This window comes from Sparus aurata, chromosome 18 (genome assembly GCF_900880675.1).
Source record: "Sparus aurata chromosome 18, fSpaAur1.1, whole genome shotgun sequence".
Taxonomy (NCBI): Eukaryota; Metazoa; Chordata; class Actinopteri; order Spariformes; family Sparidae; genus Sparus; species Sparus aurata.
Window position 1 is genome coordinate 25,590,755 of NC_044204.1, and position 17,631 is coordinate 25,608,385.

At 42.4% G+C, this 17,631-nt stretch overlaps 1 protein-coding gene across 3 annotated transcripts in view; it reads right to left on the reverse strand.

Annotated features, from left to right (window-relative positions):
* Positions 1–948: 948 nt before the first annotated feature.
* The window catches only part of dock2 (dedicator of cytokinesis 2), a 107,278-nt gene continuing 90,595 nt past the window's right edge, over positions 949–17,631 (reverse strand). For 2 of the 3 annotated variants that reach the window (XM_030396590.1, XM_030396589.1), the window contains 17 exons: positions 15,047–15,087; positions 12,002–12,092; positions 10,973–11,083; positions 9,399–9,488; positions 8,297–8,401; positions 7,213–7,354; positions 6,684–6,765; positions 6,434–6,518; positions 5,311–5,397; positions 4,942–5,118; positions 4,374–4,457; positions 4,133–4,270; positions 3,567–3,694; positions 3,109–3,310; positions 2,871–2,976; positions 1,516–1,664; positions 949–1,214 (listed from right to left, as the gene is read on the reverse strand). In XM_030396590.1, coding sequence (XP_030252450.1) covers positions 1,152–1,214; positions 1,516–1,664; positions 2,871–2,976; positions 3,109–3,310; positions 3,567–3,694; positions 4,133–4,270; positions 4,374–4,457; positions 4,942–5,118; positions 5,311–5,397; positions 6,434–6,518; positions 6,684–6,765; positions 7,213–7,354; positions 8,297–8,401; positions 9,399–9,488; positions 10,973–11,083; positions 12,002–12,092; positions 15,047–15,087 — 1,881 coding nt within the window. In that variant the 3' untranslated portion in view covers positions 949–1,151. The other variant, XM_030396593.1, reaches the window with a different exon arrangement.

The following is a 17,631-nucleotide window of genomic DNA, read 5'->3' on the forward strand; positions in this document are numbered from 1 at the left end:
AAAAGCCCACATTTTTACTGATACCACTTCTTTGTAAAATAAAATATGACACCGAGGGAGGCAACTGGCTAAATAATGTGAAAAATACAAAGTGCAATGTATTTAAAATTGAGTGCCAATAAAGTTATATCTTCACCTCTTTATCTTTTGTAGAGCTTGATCCTGGAGGCAATTAGCTTAACTTAGCATGAAGACTGGAGGCATGTGAAAGCAGCTAGCACGGCTCTCTGTAACACCTTTAACACTCAGTCATTAACTTGTTATACTATGTTTGTGAGAGGAGTCACCTTCTGCACAACAAACAGAATTCAATATGTTACTAAGTGAGCATTAGAGGTGGCTCCTGTTGACTTTGTTGCAGAGAAAAGCTTGCTGTTTTCCCTTGCTTCCACTCTAAATGCTGAATTAAGCCAGCAGAGTTGGCAAACAGACAATAAAAAGTGGTCCAAAATTTGTCATACAACTCAAAGAGCATTTATCTCCCGAATATTAAACTATTCCCCAAAGTTTTATTTGTTTTCAGACTTTAAATAAAAGTAAATGTTGTTACAAATCATACTCAAGCACAATAACAGATTTGGCCTAAACTGTGCTCAAACAACAAATGTTGTGGCGTTTGTGCACTTGGCTCCAGAGTTTGTTGCTCCCTATTATATCTGAATTTATCAGACTTTGTTTGTTGTATCAGTGCCAAAGCTTTTTCTGGCAGCGTGTTCCAGTTTAAAGTCCTTTGGGAGGACACAGTAACCTTTGTGCTTTATCAAATTGTTATTTTTCCATTAACTTCAGTCAACAACGCGGGAAAGTATATAACAAGACGCTTTTTAATCAAGCACATCAGCGGGATGGTTTGTGTTTGCTCGTTCATGTTGAAGCTGAATTGATTGAAAAAGCTTGTAAGGTGGCATTTAGCCTCACCGGGAATCATTTGAATTACCAGGAAAAAGGTCATGGTGCAAAAATAGCCTTTATTGATAGGTAAAATCAATTATATTCAGGCGAGAGCAATACAGGAACTGACAGGCAGACTGACTGAGAGGGAGTGAATACATAATTGGTTGCGCCCCGCAGGTTGATGTGAGCTTCTTTGTAAAAAACAAATGCATAAAAAAAAAAAAAGGCAAAGGAACAGGGAATTAATAAGGCGCATTTCAGAAGTGATTGGCGCTGTCTTTGGCTGCATCACTGGACTTCGCATCCTCTGATTTGGAGCTCTGTAGAAACAAACAGACAAACATGCATAATGAAACGACAAGGTTTGCACTCAGTTAGGCTAAACATGACTTAAAATGGCTCCATGTTGTTTAATTGGAAGTCTTTGCTGGTGTAAAATACTCAAATAATGCACATCAGTAGATTTTGGATGTAGTACATTCTATCTATCTATTCTCAGCGACAAAAAGTTTAGCCCATCACCCAAACAAGTGACCAATCAGTACGTGAATTGTAGTGCTGATTTGTGAGTGCCAGCCTGATTGTTTCTCTAGGGAACAACATGAAACCAGTTGTTCTCACCTTGGACTTGAAGAGGAGGTTGATGACTCCCTTTGAGCGCCTGTCAGCCGTGCGGTCAGTGGTCCCACAGACAGACATGCTCTTACTGTCCCTCCTGGCTCTGATGGTGTCCCCCTCTTCTGCGCCCCCCACCACCGCCAAGGACAGACCTGTGGACGGAATCAACTTCAGTGTTAGCGTGAATCGTTTACGTGAGTTTTGTGACTATCACTTATCCGAAAAAATAAAATGGCATCCATCTTGTTTCCACATTACGACTTAAAAGCTCACGGACACAGACAAAAGTTTGAAATTGTTCTCTTGTAACTGTTCTGCTGATTAACTGTGTGCTCAGGCTGTACAGTTTGTAGTCAGCGGGGCTGATTAATCTGCAGCAGTGTATTAACACCACAGTCAGTGCTGGCTCAGCTGGCCTGGTTCAATGTGGCACGATGCCAGAGAAACATGAGTAAATTGTGGCCTGATGCACTATTTGGAAGTGCAGGGTTATGTAACTGTAACAATGAAATATGAACTGGATGAGTCTGGGGGCCAGTTTGGAAAATTACAACCGACATGTCTGACTGACTAATTTACCACCTTACATCAGGGTTTGTGTTCGGTCAGGCTCTCACCTCAACACTCTCTAGCTTGCCAATTTTGTGTCACTGTATATACGGCCGCTCTACTACAGCCACACAATTAGAAAATTGATCGATCCAAACATTGGCTGGTTTCAGCTTCTAAGATGTTAGGATGTGCTGCTTTTCTTTGTCATTTGCTAAAGAATTGGTTTTGTGCCGTGGGTTGGACAAAAGAAACAAAATTAAGACGTCACTTTGGGCTCTGGTAAATTGTGACAGGCATTTTCCTCATATTTTTGACATTTTATGGACTTTCTGATTAATAGTGAAAATAATTTGCGGATGATTTTATAATGAAAACTTGAATAGTGCTCAGACATCTGCAGACCCAACAGTCCCCTTTAATTCAAACAATCCAATCCAACATTAAAACACATTCAAATCTGCCAGATCCAGATTTTTATTTGGACTTGCATCAAATTGATCTCACTCATAGATACCAGCCAAGAAAGTGAAAACAGTGAGAGAAAATTCCTGGATCTGTCTGCACCATAGACAGAATGGGGTCCATTCTGGGCCGAGACCCAATCAGCCAGACACGGGCAGAAACATAACCTCCTTTGCGGAGGTAATCAGGTTAGCTGCGGCCCTACACTGCACCTCAAAAGTCATATTCCTGCAATGACCTTGTGTGTGTTTTTCCTTACAGTCAGCTTTCACAGAAAAAGAACACAATGTTGGTCCGTAGCTGTAACTCAATTACAGGACACTACTTATTGTATTGTTAGTCACCTGTGATGGCGGGCAGGGATCTGGAGTTGGCGTTGGTCAACGACACATTTCCTTCGTTTGGCTCAGACAAGTTGGTGTCACTGCGGAACTCCTGTTTCTTGGACAGCTAGAGGGAGACAGAGATCACACAAAACTCAGCAGCCGCAGCACCTCCATAACTTGGACACCCCTTCACTCGCTTCTTTTCCTCCCTCCCCTCTCGTCCCGTGCTCTACCGCCCACTAGAGCTCGTTCTCACCCGTTTGCAGTCCAACGTGCTTGTCCTTTCTCTTTCCTCCGTGATGAAGATCATGCTGCTCCTCTTCTTCTTCTTCTTACTCTTTCTCAGCTTGACCTCGGCGTCACCCACCGTCACCACCACCTCCTCCGTTGTGCTTGCGCTCATGCTCCCGCTCGAGCGCTGAAGGGTCCAGGAGGTCGGCGACTCGGGGGGGAGGTCCCTGGGGAGGGTGTGAGTAGTAAATAAATCGGGCTGAATGTTGAATTTCCGTATACAGTTTGTTGCTAGGAACAGATCTTTGCAGTTTGAGACTGACTGTGTGCTTTAATTGAGACAAATTGGTGGCATTTCTTTTACTACATAGTGGATGTAACCTGTGGATGAGATGTGTCATCCTTGCATTATCTTTCGAGGTTCTCTCGACACTCCAAGGTCACCAGGCGGATTCATTCATCAACATGTACGCGTGTGCCTACCTGTCTGCATGGAGCTTGGTCGGTGTCCCACATTCAGATCCCTGCAGCGAGTTGATGGAGATGATGGACTGACGAAAAGAGCGCAGCATGGAGCGAGGACGAGTGGACTTCCTCTCATCCAGGTCGGGCTGAAAACACAGAGTCGGGCTACATTATATTGTGATGAAAAGCCAATACTCTTGCTTGGATTGTGACAGTGAAACAAAGCAGAAGTGCATCATTAGAGAATGCAAGAGGAGCATAAACAAGTGAAGTTGCCCTTAAAAACAGCATGTCATCACTCCCACTCATCATTAGTCTAATCGCTCCTGAAGGGCAGAGCCAATTTACAAGTTAATGACCATATTTAGCCCCACTCAGTCCACCCAAACTTTGCTCTCGTTGTCGAGAAATTGAAAGGTACGAATCCCACGTCAATGCTCCACTCTGAGGCTCTTATGAGCACTTTGATCTTTAAAATCCACCAGGGTCAGCTCATTTGCGGCTTAATTAACGCAGCTGCACCGCAGCAACTGTGTTTTTTTCCGGAACGTGTTTTTAGACTTCAGACCGCTACCGGTTCTTACCAGCTCTCTCACTCCGTACTCCTTCTCCACTTTCTTCTTCAGCTGTTTGAAACACTCCTCCATGCGCTCGTGGAAAGGGCGCAGGTCGTCCGTCACCCTCTTCCCGTGGAGAGAGATCCCCCCACCGAGTAACGGGATCTGTTAAAAAACAAAAAGTGTCAAGAGAACGTCGACATAAAAGTGAGGCAACTACACGTGGTGTTTATATGTGTCCAAGAATGTGAGCTGGCGTGTTCAGTACCTGCCATGCGATGAGGTCTTTGAGGCGCAGCAGTTTATCTCTGTCCTCCGGGTGCTGCTGGTTGTACTCGTCGGTAAAGAACGCCTGATACAGATGATACATCAGAAATCCATTTCATGACTTTTCCATCCAATTACACTTTCAAAACACGCTAAAAATGATCCTATATTCTGACACTGACTGGTGTTTGAAGCCGACAGCTTATGATATTTGGAGTGATGAAAACAGCAGCCTCAGGAGATGTTATTGCTTGTTGATACTATGTGAATTCTAGTCAATTCATCACGAGAGATTAATCTTGCAGTAAAGCAGTCCCTCAAGCACAGATATCATTTTAAGGGGGTCAGGCATCATAGAGAAGCGCACCTTTTAAAATTCTACAAACACACTCACAATGAATCAGAACATGTTTAGAAGAAAACAACAAGAAAAACAAAAAACCATGACAAGAAATAATGACCCATAACCAAGGCTGTAATTAATAATAATCAAGCTCAGTTTAACTCTCATTGGGCCTTGAAAAGTGTATTTTCTCGAGGGGGTATACATTCAGTGTTGATTCTTTTACCTTCTCATATTTCGCAAAGCCGCCCATCACAGCCGGGTCCACGATGCCATTGAGCAGCATGGAGAGAGGGTTGATGGGGAGGCTCCAGTCCGCCTGGTATTGGTTAATCATGGTCAGAATCTTCTCATTGGTGGACTCCATGGTCTCTATGGCGTTCTCCAAAGGAGACAAGGTGGTCTGGACAGAGAGTGGCAGGAAGAGCAGAGCGAGGGAGGAGAGAGATGTGAAAAAATAAGGCGAAAAGAGACGGAATAAGAGGATGTGGGAAATATATAATAAGAAACACTGAAATGCTACCCTGGAGGCAACAGTTCAAAGCAAACACACATGTGTCAATCACTGAGTGAGAACACGGCCTCACAGACTTACATGTTTCATGTCAGTAGCCTCAAACCAGCGCAGGATCCCTGGCAGCTTATACACAGTGGTGAAGGTTGTGCGTTCGATCCACATGGACTAAACACAGGGATCAAACGAAGAAAAAAGACAGCCGATAGATGAGCTTCTGCCACTTGTGTATACGCATAACATGATACCAAGTCAGACACTGACTGCTGTTGAAAAAAAAATCAAAGTCCTGCTCAGAAGTCTGCTTGCTTGGATACTGTCTGTTGTGAATAAAATGTCTAGTTTTCCAGTTATATCTTGAATTACATTTAAATGTTTCTCTGTTGACGGTTCCTGTTCCTATAACACATTTGATGTCTTGGGACCACTGTGAAGGTAAGAGTGTGTGGCAGTGTCCTTGCAGGAATATCAGCTGGTGTAAAGTTGATTGGCACATTGTTCATAGGTGAAGATGAAGTGCAGTTACAGGCGAGGCAATCAGTGACTGTCCTGTCAAACTGTGCTGACCACAGAGGGTTTGGTACTGTGAGTGTAAATAGAAGTGTTGTGGTGCTTCCAAAACACTTTCCTTTGCTTTGTTGTGATATTTTGCTCTTGTAGTTTATTATTTCCTTTTCCAGTCACTTCATCATTTTGCATCCCCTTTTGTCCACCATTTAATTCCAATTTCTTTAGACAACATTCTCCATTCTTCTTTTCTTCTCTTCCATTGGCAGGTGAAGACTAAATCAGATCCCTATGAAATAGTAGTTGGGAAAAAAATTCTTCCTTTCTTCATCTCACTCATCCAGCACAGGCCTGATTCCTTTTCTCAGTGTTTTCCCTCTTTTTGGTCTCTATTGTTGTCTTCAGAACTTGAAGGCCTGCTTTTGGTAAATTTCTTGGTCAATGCACATCTAAACTTGTCCAACAATACCTATATCTGACGTTGCATCTCAAGTGCTCATCTGAAATCTTGAAACACAAACAGATGTCTTATCATATACAGTAATTGTAAAATGGGCTTCTTTTAAATGAAATCCTATTATTTTACAGAAAAGAAACTCATCTTTACCGACTGATAACAATACAAGGATGCACTAGAAAGATTTATGACCACAGTCCCTGTGGTCATAAATCTTTTCATTACAAAAAGAAAACTCACAGCAAACTCATTGTTGGGGTCCACAGGTCCTTTCCTCACAGGCCTGGAATAGTGAAAACGTTGCACATAGTTGGACTTGTAGAAGCTGCAGATGGTGGAAGAAGAGTGAGGCAGAGTTCAAAATCAAACAAAGGAAATTGAAACAGAATTTACATTGGAGTCAGACGTAACATTATCATCTTGCCATTTGTTCCACAGACATTTACAGTTTTCCCCATGAAAATATGAGTTAAGATGCTGTTTGACTGACTTGATAATCTGGTCAGGGCAAGGTTTGTTCTTCAGGCGAGGAGGAATCTCGAGGACTGGCTGCACTGTGAAACACTGGATATCTGGTTCAAATCTCTCAGGAATGAAACATCAATGCGTGATGGAGGGTATCTCTACATCCCTGTGTCATCTGAGACAGATGTGACCTCAAGCGGCTGGGTTTATATATGCAGAGGCACACCAAAACAACATTTAGATCCAGACGAAAAGGGTCTAGATGTCGGGGTAAGTTTTCTTGTGTTTGGAGTAAAAGGTCCCCTGATGTAATTTTTCAAAAAGTACCAGATCTCAGATTCAGATTTGTTGTGACTTTTCTTCAGCGATCCAAGAACAATTAAATCTCACAGCCACTGCAGAGAAAATCAATGTGTTGTTCTCTCTCAATGCATTAATCCACAAAAGTTCTTATAGACTGTAGACCATGTATAGCATTCGCATTTACATTTACACTGTCTGTTTTCTATGTACATCCACATGTGTGTGGACGTGTTATGGTGCCAGAAGGATACACTGAAGTGGAGAGTTTCTGATATCATCTCCGGGCATGGTGGTGGTGTTGAGGCGCACAGCGCTGGGGAACTGGCTCATCAGCTGGTTCTGAAAGTCTTCTCTGCGTTCATACTCCTTGCCGCGGTGAATGAACACCTTGTTCTGAAACCACAGGAAATTAATTGGAGTTCATAGTAACAATGAGAAGATTGCACCTTTGTTCATTCTGTAGGCCAACACAGGCCAAATTCCTGTTTGATTATGACTTCCTCCAATAGGACAGTCCAATATGGTAGACATATCTTTTTCCAAGGCAAGGTAGGTTTACTCCAATAGTACATTTCATATAAAAAACTAAAATAAAACAGTAGTTACAATAGATTTAAATGATTTAACAACTGCGAAATCATGATTATGTAACATCACGGGAAAGGCAGTGACAAGCGTTTTAAGACCTCAGGTGTTCTGAGCTGAACTGAAACCTGCCTCTTCCTTTTTGTTTCTGACCCTTTGGACAGTCAAAACTCGCCCAGATGATCCGAGAGCTCTGGATGGCTCGTAAACAGAGCAGCAGATCAGAGATGTATTTTGGCCCCAAACCATTCAGTGCTTCAATAATAGCATTTTCAAATCGATTATTTGATGCATAGGAATCCACTGCAAGGCTCTGAGAACTGGGCTGAACTGGGTGTTCCACTTTGGTGGTCTTAGTGAGAATTGGAGCAGCAGTGGTCTGATTGTTTACAAAAACATTGTGACTGTGTTTTGTGCGGTGGTTCATTTCGCCTCCACTCATCGCCCATGCCCTGAGCCTGAGTCTTTGTCATACTCCTTAGCACAGCAGCCGACACACCTTTTGAATACAGGAGCACGAAACAGTGGAATATTTTATTCCTGCAGTTTGCTGAACTCCACAGATCCACAATGTCCCCATTAGGTTCTCAACGTCCCATAATGTTAACTATCTCACTGGTGTATTTAGAAACTTGTCCACTGCTGCAATTTTAAAAAAGCTTCAGTGCTGATAAAGTTTTCTGACCTTTTTGCAGAAGCAGGGGAGTCAGCATGTGTGTGCTGAGAGGTGAGAATATTACAAACACAAACCCTGAGGAAAGGAGGGTAGCCCTGGCCATAGTAGCCCACTGCAAAGTAGTCCGGCTTCGGCCGCAGGATCTTCATAATGTTCTCATAGAACTTGGCTTGTTTTTCCTGCAGACGGAGAGATAGAGAGACAGAGAGAGAGAGAAAGAGGGAGACAGGATGTGAGGATGTGTTCAGGGGAGAGCTTCAGATGTGCACTGTGTGCAGCCGTAGCAGTTTTATCAACTTGTGCCAATGACAGAGCTACCCTCAGCAGAATGCTGGGCCTTTGAGGGTGATAGATGTAGAAAAAAAATAAAGTGCCTAGCATCCAAGGGCAATGTCTGTCATTTAGATAACCACATAAATTCAGCATTAGCTAAGAGAGCCACTGGTGCAGTCATATAAAGAGAGAGAAAAAGATTTCTCCATTGTTAGGAAAAAGTGTCATTCTCTGTGGGGAGGGGAGAAGAAGAGTTGAGTGAAGGAGAGACAGAGGAGAAGGTGGCGCTAAAGAACGAGTTGGGATTATTAGGAGTATGGAGAGAATCACATCCGCTGTGGTCCTAAAGGAAGAGATGAAAGGAATAGATGAGTGACTGAGAGGGCAAAGTGAGACGGGTTAGGAGGGGTTTGAAGACGCTGAGAAATCACATTTTCTGAGGTCATATGGTAATAATGGAAGCTCCAAGTTTAAGAGTTCTTCATGCAGAAGATCAGATTGAAAGGAGGATTGTGTCACGTCAATTAGTTTTTCATTGTGGATGATTGATTGTGACGTATGAGTGCAGACGATGAACTTAGTGTGGAGACTCATAGGGAACAACATGTGCTGAGGTTAAGATGTTCCGTACAACTTAGCACTTACAGTCTGGCTGCTGGAAAGTTTTCTTAGATTTAGCTTTCAAGCGTTGAGTAAACAACAGCTGAAGTGATGTTACTGCAGTTATAACAACCTGACATAAAATGGCCTGAATTCTCTTCCCTTTCTTTAAACACCCCCTTTTATCCAATAACATTTATAACATCTATAAAGGGAATTCAGGAGATGAGATAATGCAGAAAAAATGAGATAATGGTTGTTGTGCAGAAGATAGGGTGAAGATTTGAGATTGTCGAGTATTACCAGTCTCCTGCTGAGCAATTCGTAGTCAAAGATCTCGTTTTCGTACTGATCAGCGAGTTCCTTACACAGAGTAATGGCCTCTTCCCACATCTAAACACACGCACACACACACACACACACACAAAGGGAAAAAGAAGAATGTCCGTCATTGCACCATCTGCTAATAAAGCGGCAGCAGCTGTGGTGGTGGGAATTCATCTCATGAAAATCTCTTTTTCCAGGTCCCTGGCGAGAGAAAGGGAGATGTCTCTATCCCTGCTTCAAAGAACACAAAGCACTTTTGGTGAATACAAAATGACTGTGACACCAACGCGGTGCTCAGAGACTGTGACTGCATGATTGCAACACTGTCTCATCCCTTAAAAGATACTGGAGGTATGAATGAAGAAGGGAAACTTCTCCAAAATACACATCTGTGCACTGAATTCTGATATTTACGGACTTCAGCTAATCCCCAAGGAGAGAAAAACATTTTGTCTGGTTCTGTGATCTGGTTTTTTTGTGTGAAATGAATTCAAAAAGATATGTTAATTTTCTAAAATCAAAGCTTTAATATTCTCTCCAGAGTCATGATTCACTTTGGAGCTGCAAGCAACACTCTGTGAAGGTGTCTACGATGAGTTTTTACTGGTTATGAAAGTCTCAATTTATTACCAAAGCCTCTTTATGACCTACTTAAAATCAAAAGCTAAAATCATCAGCTGCTTTTTCTTTATCCTTATTATTATCGCCTGCCACCGGATCACGTTCGCTACAAGGGAACATTAATGATGAATGAAAGTTTTTTCAAGAAAATGATTGTTACTGAGCAATCAAATGCGTCTGCTGTAGGCTTACAGGAGCAGTAATGAAGACCAGTAGACTGAAAGGTTAGCATGCATGTTGACATGATCATAAAAGGACTTGTAATTGGGATTAGTCAACTATGCCATACATATATTTGTGTGTGTGCTGCCTTTTTATCTTTGGGATATCAACAGTTGAGTTTGTTACTTTAGTTTGCGGTGTTGGGCAAGTTATTTCCAAACTACTTGTGCGTTCTTTTCACCAAAAATAACTGCAGGAGTACAACCAGGCTTTATAAACTGAATGAGGGTAATATAGTTTTGCTGCTTTATCCTTGAATAAACATGCCCTCCGATGATTCTGAAACCTCTTATGATCACTGAAATTTCATTGGTTATTATCGTGTTCAACTGCATTTAGAAAACAACTGGAAAAAGACACTTGTCACTGCAGTGTGCTCTGTCTTAGTGCTAAAGCTGATTGGCTTTCCAAACTGGGTGTGGAAGCGAATGTCCAGGGGCTGTCCTGCGGGTCAGAGGTGAGCAGAAGAAGGTGGGGACACTTTCATGTTGTAGGCGGCAACATAATGACACAAACATCCCTAACAACAGCCGGCAGGAAGAAAAGAACATATAAGCGATGGACCTCACAGGACAATACTAAAAATGCCTTTCCATCAGTGGACCGTCGCAGACTGAAGAAATATTATTATCAAGGAATGGACAAAATTTAAGATTTTATGACCACTTCAAAGTTCAGATGTAACACAGCAATAAAAGGATGCTGACCTTGCCCTTGTCGAAGTAGTCAATGATGGTGTCGTAGAGCGTCTCTTTGAGCTGCCGCTGGGTCTGGGAGCCGTGGGACTCGAACTGGGGGCTGCACATCTCATCCAACCACTGGAATGGAGGCACAGAGACAAAAGGTGAGATACAGTATGTACAATTTTCTTTTTTTAATTGCTGAAACCAAAGAAAAAAAAAAAAACAGGCTAACTCTGTTTCGTACCGTCCCATTAATCATGATGTTAAAACAAAAGAGGGGAAGAACTTAAAGAGCTCCTTTGTTGTAATAAATCAATATCAGCCTAAGCAGAGTGTGCACAAAACATGAAGCGCCCTGCTCATTTATTATATATAAATGAGGGGATCGTTAATCTTCCATTACATAAATGAAATCCATTTAGAAAAACAAACAAAAATGTACATCGTGATCTTCAAAACTGACTTATGTCATTGGAACTGTTCCATCTGCTCAGGAAACTGGGGAGGAGAAAGAATTAGAGCTTTCTCTGTATTAGAGCCCGCTCTTTGCCTTAATGTGAAGCGGGCATGACGGGACCGACACCGACGATGAATGGAGATTATAAAAAACATTATAGAGTTCAACTGCTTTGATGTAATGACACCAGACAAGACAGAGAGAGAGAGACAGAGAGATGCCCCTGGTCCTCTGTCCTTCCCTGTGAAACTCTAAGTGTCTAATAAAAGGGATGAAGGAACAAAAGAGGTCAAACACACTCAGACACATGCGTGAGCACACAAACCGGCCCACACACACACACACACAGACACATACACACACACAGACACAATTTCCCCATTAATCACCATAGTGATGAAGCCACAGTGGCCGATGCCATGCCATAAACTCACCTCAGAGCTTCATCATTCGGAGGCCAGAGTCATAGCAACCATCTATCAGCTAATAAAAAACTGTCTCACTCGTGGCAGACGGACAAGTAATTAGGCAGAGCGCGACACTGGCTCCGGCATTAAATGACAAAATATCTCTTTTTAAGTGTGTGCATGTCCTACCTTGAGCAGGCGGGAGTGGAGCAGCAGTGTGTACGCCGCCTCAGTGTAGTTCTCACCCTCCAGGTGAAGGTCCCTCAACTTGTACAGGTACCTGATCACACACACACACGTGTAAAAAAACACACACACACAGTGACAGTGACAGAGGTCAAGTGAAACATGCAACTCAGACATCACTCCACTAGATGCCACTGTTGGGCAACTTGAAGAGCCGCACATGAATTTATCACTTTGTCATTCAATCCGTCTCTTTCACACACCCCCACATCACCTATACATACCCTGAAACACACAGCTTAGAGTCGTCATTCAAGAGCGTGCACACACACACACACACGCAGGCATAAACACAAAAACAAGATTCAGTGCGTGTCTCTTTAATGATCCGACAGATGTTTGGGAGCCCAATAATGTTTCCTCCTGACTTGGAGGAAAATGGGAACATTTGGCTTCTGGTGGACTCACCTTTACTGCCTCATCTTTTTAGTTTTCTGTCTCCCTCTCCCTGTAGAAAACATTTTGCCACATTGCCTGAGGCTAGACTGAAGCAAGGAGGCTTTGGCTTCTTGATTCCTCTAAATGAACAATCCCCTGTACGCTTCGGCGGTATGCCTGCACTCTAAGGTCGATCGTTCACTCCGTCCGGCTGAAATGTTGAAGCGTCTTTTCTTCCCCCTCATCTCATCTCCTCATATGTCTTTCCACTCACTTTTACCAACTCAATCGCAGTCCAATCCACTGACTAAACATCTCAATGGCCCCAGGATTGTTGCTGTCGTTCTAGGTTGTTCTAATCACACTGGTGTATCTTCAAGCGTTTATTCCTCTGATAAGTTTGGTTTTAATGAGCTATCTGACACTATCAAAAGGCCGTAAAACATCACAGCTGACAACTGAGCCCTGCTGGCTTCAGTCCTTCCCTTGCGTTTGACTAAATCTGCATGTTCATCTACTTGTTCGGTTGACTAACTCACTGTCACTTATTTGTCTCTTTTTCTCTCCATCCCTCTGTGACTCTTCTTGTTCCCTTCCTCCGTCTCTCTGCATGAACCACCACTGATGTGCTTGTCAAAAAGCCGAAATGGGTGAGAGGCTTCTCATTCCTCTTTGACATTTGTGGAATTCATCATCACAATTTAAATAGGTCTCATTTTGCCCTCTAATTAATTAAGTAAAGTGGAGTTTATATAATTACCGAATGGAAAACGCTGGCCATAGCATGCTTAAACTGAAACATCGTTAGTGTACAGTCTATAACTGCTGAAAACTGGAACATGATATTAGCTATCACCTGATTCCAAAAAGATGATTCTGAGCACGTCATGTGTTAACATTAAAACTAGGAGTGGGCCAAATAATCAATACAGCAATATATGGTGATGCTTCCTCTTGAGATACGATTATCAGTACGCTGGTGCCAAATATTGTCATATTAATCAAAACATGAGGCGCACTGGAATGATGATGGACAAGTTTCATTCGGTGTGTGTTACGAAGAGGCGCTAAAGTAAGACTGGGAGTGCTTTTTATACATTGTTTCATCTCAGTTAGTGTCAAATTCTGTGATGCTGACCCCACAATGCAGCGATTAAATACCTTATCCCTGCAGTCATACGGATATTGTGCTGTATCTTTAGAAAATTGTCTCGCAATGTATCGATTATCATGGTATCGTGAGACTATTCTTATCGTGAAATTGTATCTTATTGTTATTAATCTGTGCTTCCCATTCCTATTAAACACACTGACAAATGTTTTTTTAATAATCAAAAGGGAATGTACCTGGTATCCACAGCTGCAAACAACCTAAACAACTGTATATTCTAGTGAGACAGTGTCACAAGCAATCAAAAAATCCAATATCAAATGTCTAGAAAACCAGGTGCCAGTTGTGTCCGGAGGTCAACGTTTGATTGATGTCTGATGATGTGAAGAATGCTGAGTTCTTGTATTAACAGTACACTGTCACGATTAGTGTATAGCACACACATCGTCGTCATTAACACGGTGGGTACTGGTACAGAATCGGGGACAATGCAACAGTTTTTCATCGCTGTGAATACAAATGAAACAAAACACTGCAGAGAGGACTTTATAGAAAACAGAGCCACTGATGCATATCAGAAGAACAGACTGCGCTTTGGACAATTCACTTTTTATTGTTGCAATTTACTGAATGGGCAAGTCTGAACATTACTGAATTGGAGTTTCATAACGGGCTGCACGGTTAATGTTGTCGGATACTGAGGGAATTCAAAATGAGCGTGCCGTGAAAATGATGTTTTCTTTGTAAATTTTAGGCTCGTTTTCATGTTTTTTTTTAGCTGTGACACATACAAGTAACATTTGAGCTAAGGTAATATTCAGCCGTCGTGTGAGCTTCTCAGCAATTCAGCTGCAAATGTAATGTTGCATAATTGCCTCACTGGGCTGTAACATAATTAGTGTTGGTTTTTTATTATCCATGTATGGCCTTTAGCAATATAACTGGATCTTTGTGCAAGATAACATCCTGGTTCATAATCTAACAGGTCTAACGCATACGTCGAGCGTGTGTGTGTTTGCATTAAACTTTGTTTGTTTGCCAACATTAACAAGTGAACTGGCCGAATATTACCACATTCTCCACAGGATAGACGGAGGCAGCTGATCAACCACAGAGCCGAGCTCACATTCACACATACAGATAACTAATTATGTCTATAAGCCATCTCCAGATAGGCACCCTGGGACCTGACAGGATCTGTATTCCCTCTCTATCTCTCTTCCTCTCTCTCCAGCCCCTGAAATCATCCCGTCTTCCTCCATCTCTCCAACTCTCCCTCTCTGGCTCCCAACATGTCTCTCTTTCTCTCTCTGCTCTCCCTCCAGTCAGACCAAGAGCTGATCCCGTGGATTTTGACATTAATTCAGCGGGACTCATATAATCCCTTGTCAGATTATGGAGGCACACAAACACACGTTCAGACACACACACGCGGGCACATACAACACATACGTGCACCACTTTGAAAGTATACCATGTGAAATTCAGCATGTAAATACCTGATGTACATCCCTTCACGATTGATGTCCTTGTAAAAGTTCTGCAGAATCAAAAGGAGAAGTCAGGTTAGTGTCAGTCGATGTGTGTGTGTGTGTGTGTGTGTGTGTGTGTGTGTGTGTGTGTGTGTGTGTGACAGAGAGAGATTTTTCAAAAATCACTCTGATGATCTGCACTGACTGTGAGTTTCTAATTTCATATTTCTGCTTCCAAACGCTTGTTCTAAATGACTGTGTGTGCGTGCTGTGTCGTATATTGTAGACGTGTGATTGCCTGTGTGTATTAATGTGTGGGAGTGTGTGCACACGCATTTGTTAGTTAAGCAGCACCAACTCCCATTTTAATGAAGTTTAATGACATCTACAGAGAACAGAGGAGTGGAACGAACTGATATAACCCCACCTCCCACCAGCAGCATGAGCCCGCAGACACAATAATACACACACACAGACACAGACACGCACACACACACACACACACACACACACACAATCACAAAAATGTGGAGAAAAAAAAAAGAGCTCAATTACTGTGGGAATCGCAGCGAGGCCAAAGCATACTGAATGCTTATTTATATCTATTTACTTCATTTTTGCAAAGGTCAGGCGCATCATTGCTTGCATCAATGCTTTTTAACTTAAGTGAGCCAATCTCCTGCTGGAGGCTTGTCTAGCTACATGAAGGTCGGATGTTATGACTCACAGCAGTCTCTTCTGACACATCCTCTGAGCGTACAGCGACACAACCCACAGTCGAACTACACTATCAACTTCTGTCAGGATTCCTACACTGTCTTAGACATGAAATTCAAAGACTTTCCCGGCTTAATTCACTCAAAATTCTAGGGGCATGACACAGCGTAGTTTGAGACACAGACCAAGATGAATTACTGTCTCACAACACTGAGAATTGTTTTAATGAGAACTAGCTGACTCTACAGAAGCGCACAGACAATAATATGAAAGGAGCAGATGCTTGACTGTGTGAACACAGTAGAATGAGTCTATTTGGTAGAGAAGAAGAAGAAGAAGAAGAAGAAGATGAAGAAGAACAAGAACAAGAACTAGAACAAGAACAAGAAGCAGAGTTGCCCATTGTGCTCACAATCATGTTATAACACTGCTGCAGCTGGGCAGAGCCTGTCCAACACATTGTCACAGGTGTGGATGTTTTCTCAGACTGTCATATAATATAACATTACGATTGAAGTTTGCAATACATGTATCACAGGAGGGAAAAAGACTAAGAGAGTTTAGACAAAACAAATCTTACTAGAGCAATAGAATATTAAGTCGTCCCTCTTTCTTACCCTCAGGTGTGCATAAGCTACAGTTTAGGACCTTCTTTATGAAAACAAAGTGTGAAAAAAATATAAATAGAATTGTGTATTTATGTCTATTTATGATGGATTTTTTTCCCTCAAATCATCAAACTTTCAACAAACCGTGGGACCCCTGTTCTATGAACCTTTCCTGACAACAAACCAAGTGGTAGCTGGTTAAACATCCCCATACATTTTGTAGAGAGGTGTAATCTGCATTCCCAACATGCTTTGCACGCAAGCAGCTAAAGTTATGCTGGAAAGCCTTTAGCCCAGAGTTAGTAGCGGTTACTTTAGTGTATTTGTGTTCTTTAAAAATGCATCTGCATGAGGAGGCATAGCAAATACCTGTGATTGGGTGTGTATGTGTGTACTTCCTAAGTGAAGTTAGCCTGAGGGGGGCCATGGATGGGAGAGTGCATTAGTGCCAGCCAACCCTGCAGAAGGGATTTTTTTTAGCTGGCCAAACAAATGAAAGAGAATAGCTAATGGGCAGCTGCCCCAGGCTACAAGCTAAACACCTCTGCAATGTTCCAGCAGCCTCCTCTCCTCAGGGGAGAAAATAACACATTTTGAGACAAAGCCTTGCATCCATTTATCATTAAAAGATCCTAAACGTTAGCTCTGAGAAGGACCCTTATAAATGAAAATTAGAGGGAAAGAATTCAAATAAAAAACAAACACAAATAAAAGAAGGAAGCCGGCGTTCAAGGGGTCAGAATTATGTGATGTAATCAGCTGTGGCGAGATCATATGGGGGGTAGATGAGATCCATTTCTAAATCTGAGAATTCCGTGTGGGGGAATCTGATTAGGAGATCACATAAGAGAAAGGATGTGGAACAGACAGGAGCTGATGCAAGCCCCTGCAAACAGTCAGAGACCAGACACAGAGATGAATCCTTTCCTTTAGATCAATCAGCACACAAATTGAATGTGGGAAAGCAATACAAAGACCTTGGCATGTAAGACTAGACGTAAAATCTGTGTTTCCTAATGAACTCTTCAGTCAGCGTGGCTCTATTGGTACGGATGAGATTATTGATCGAGGTCCGTATGGAACACACTCACTTACTACTCTCCTCTTACATTAGCTTTTCAATTAATAATGAGTTTATTGATGTGTGTACGCGTCGGTACGTGCGCAGAACGTCTGAGATAAGTGCCTCTCTGCTGTGAAGTTCAGTCCTACTGCAACACAGTACAGTGCATGAATCACAAGGTTAGTGTCGATAAATGCAACTCCATGATGACGCACGCGGGAATC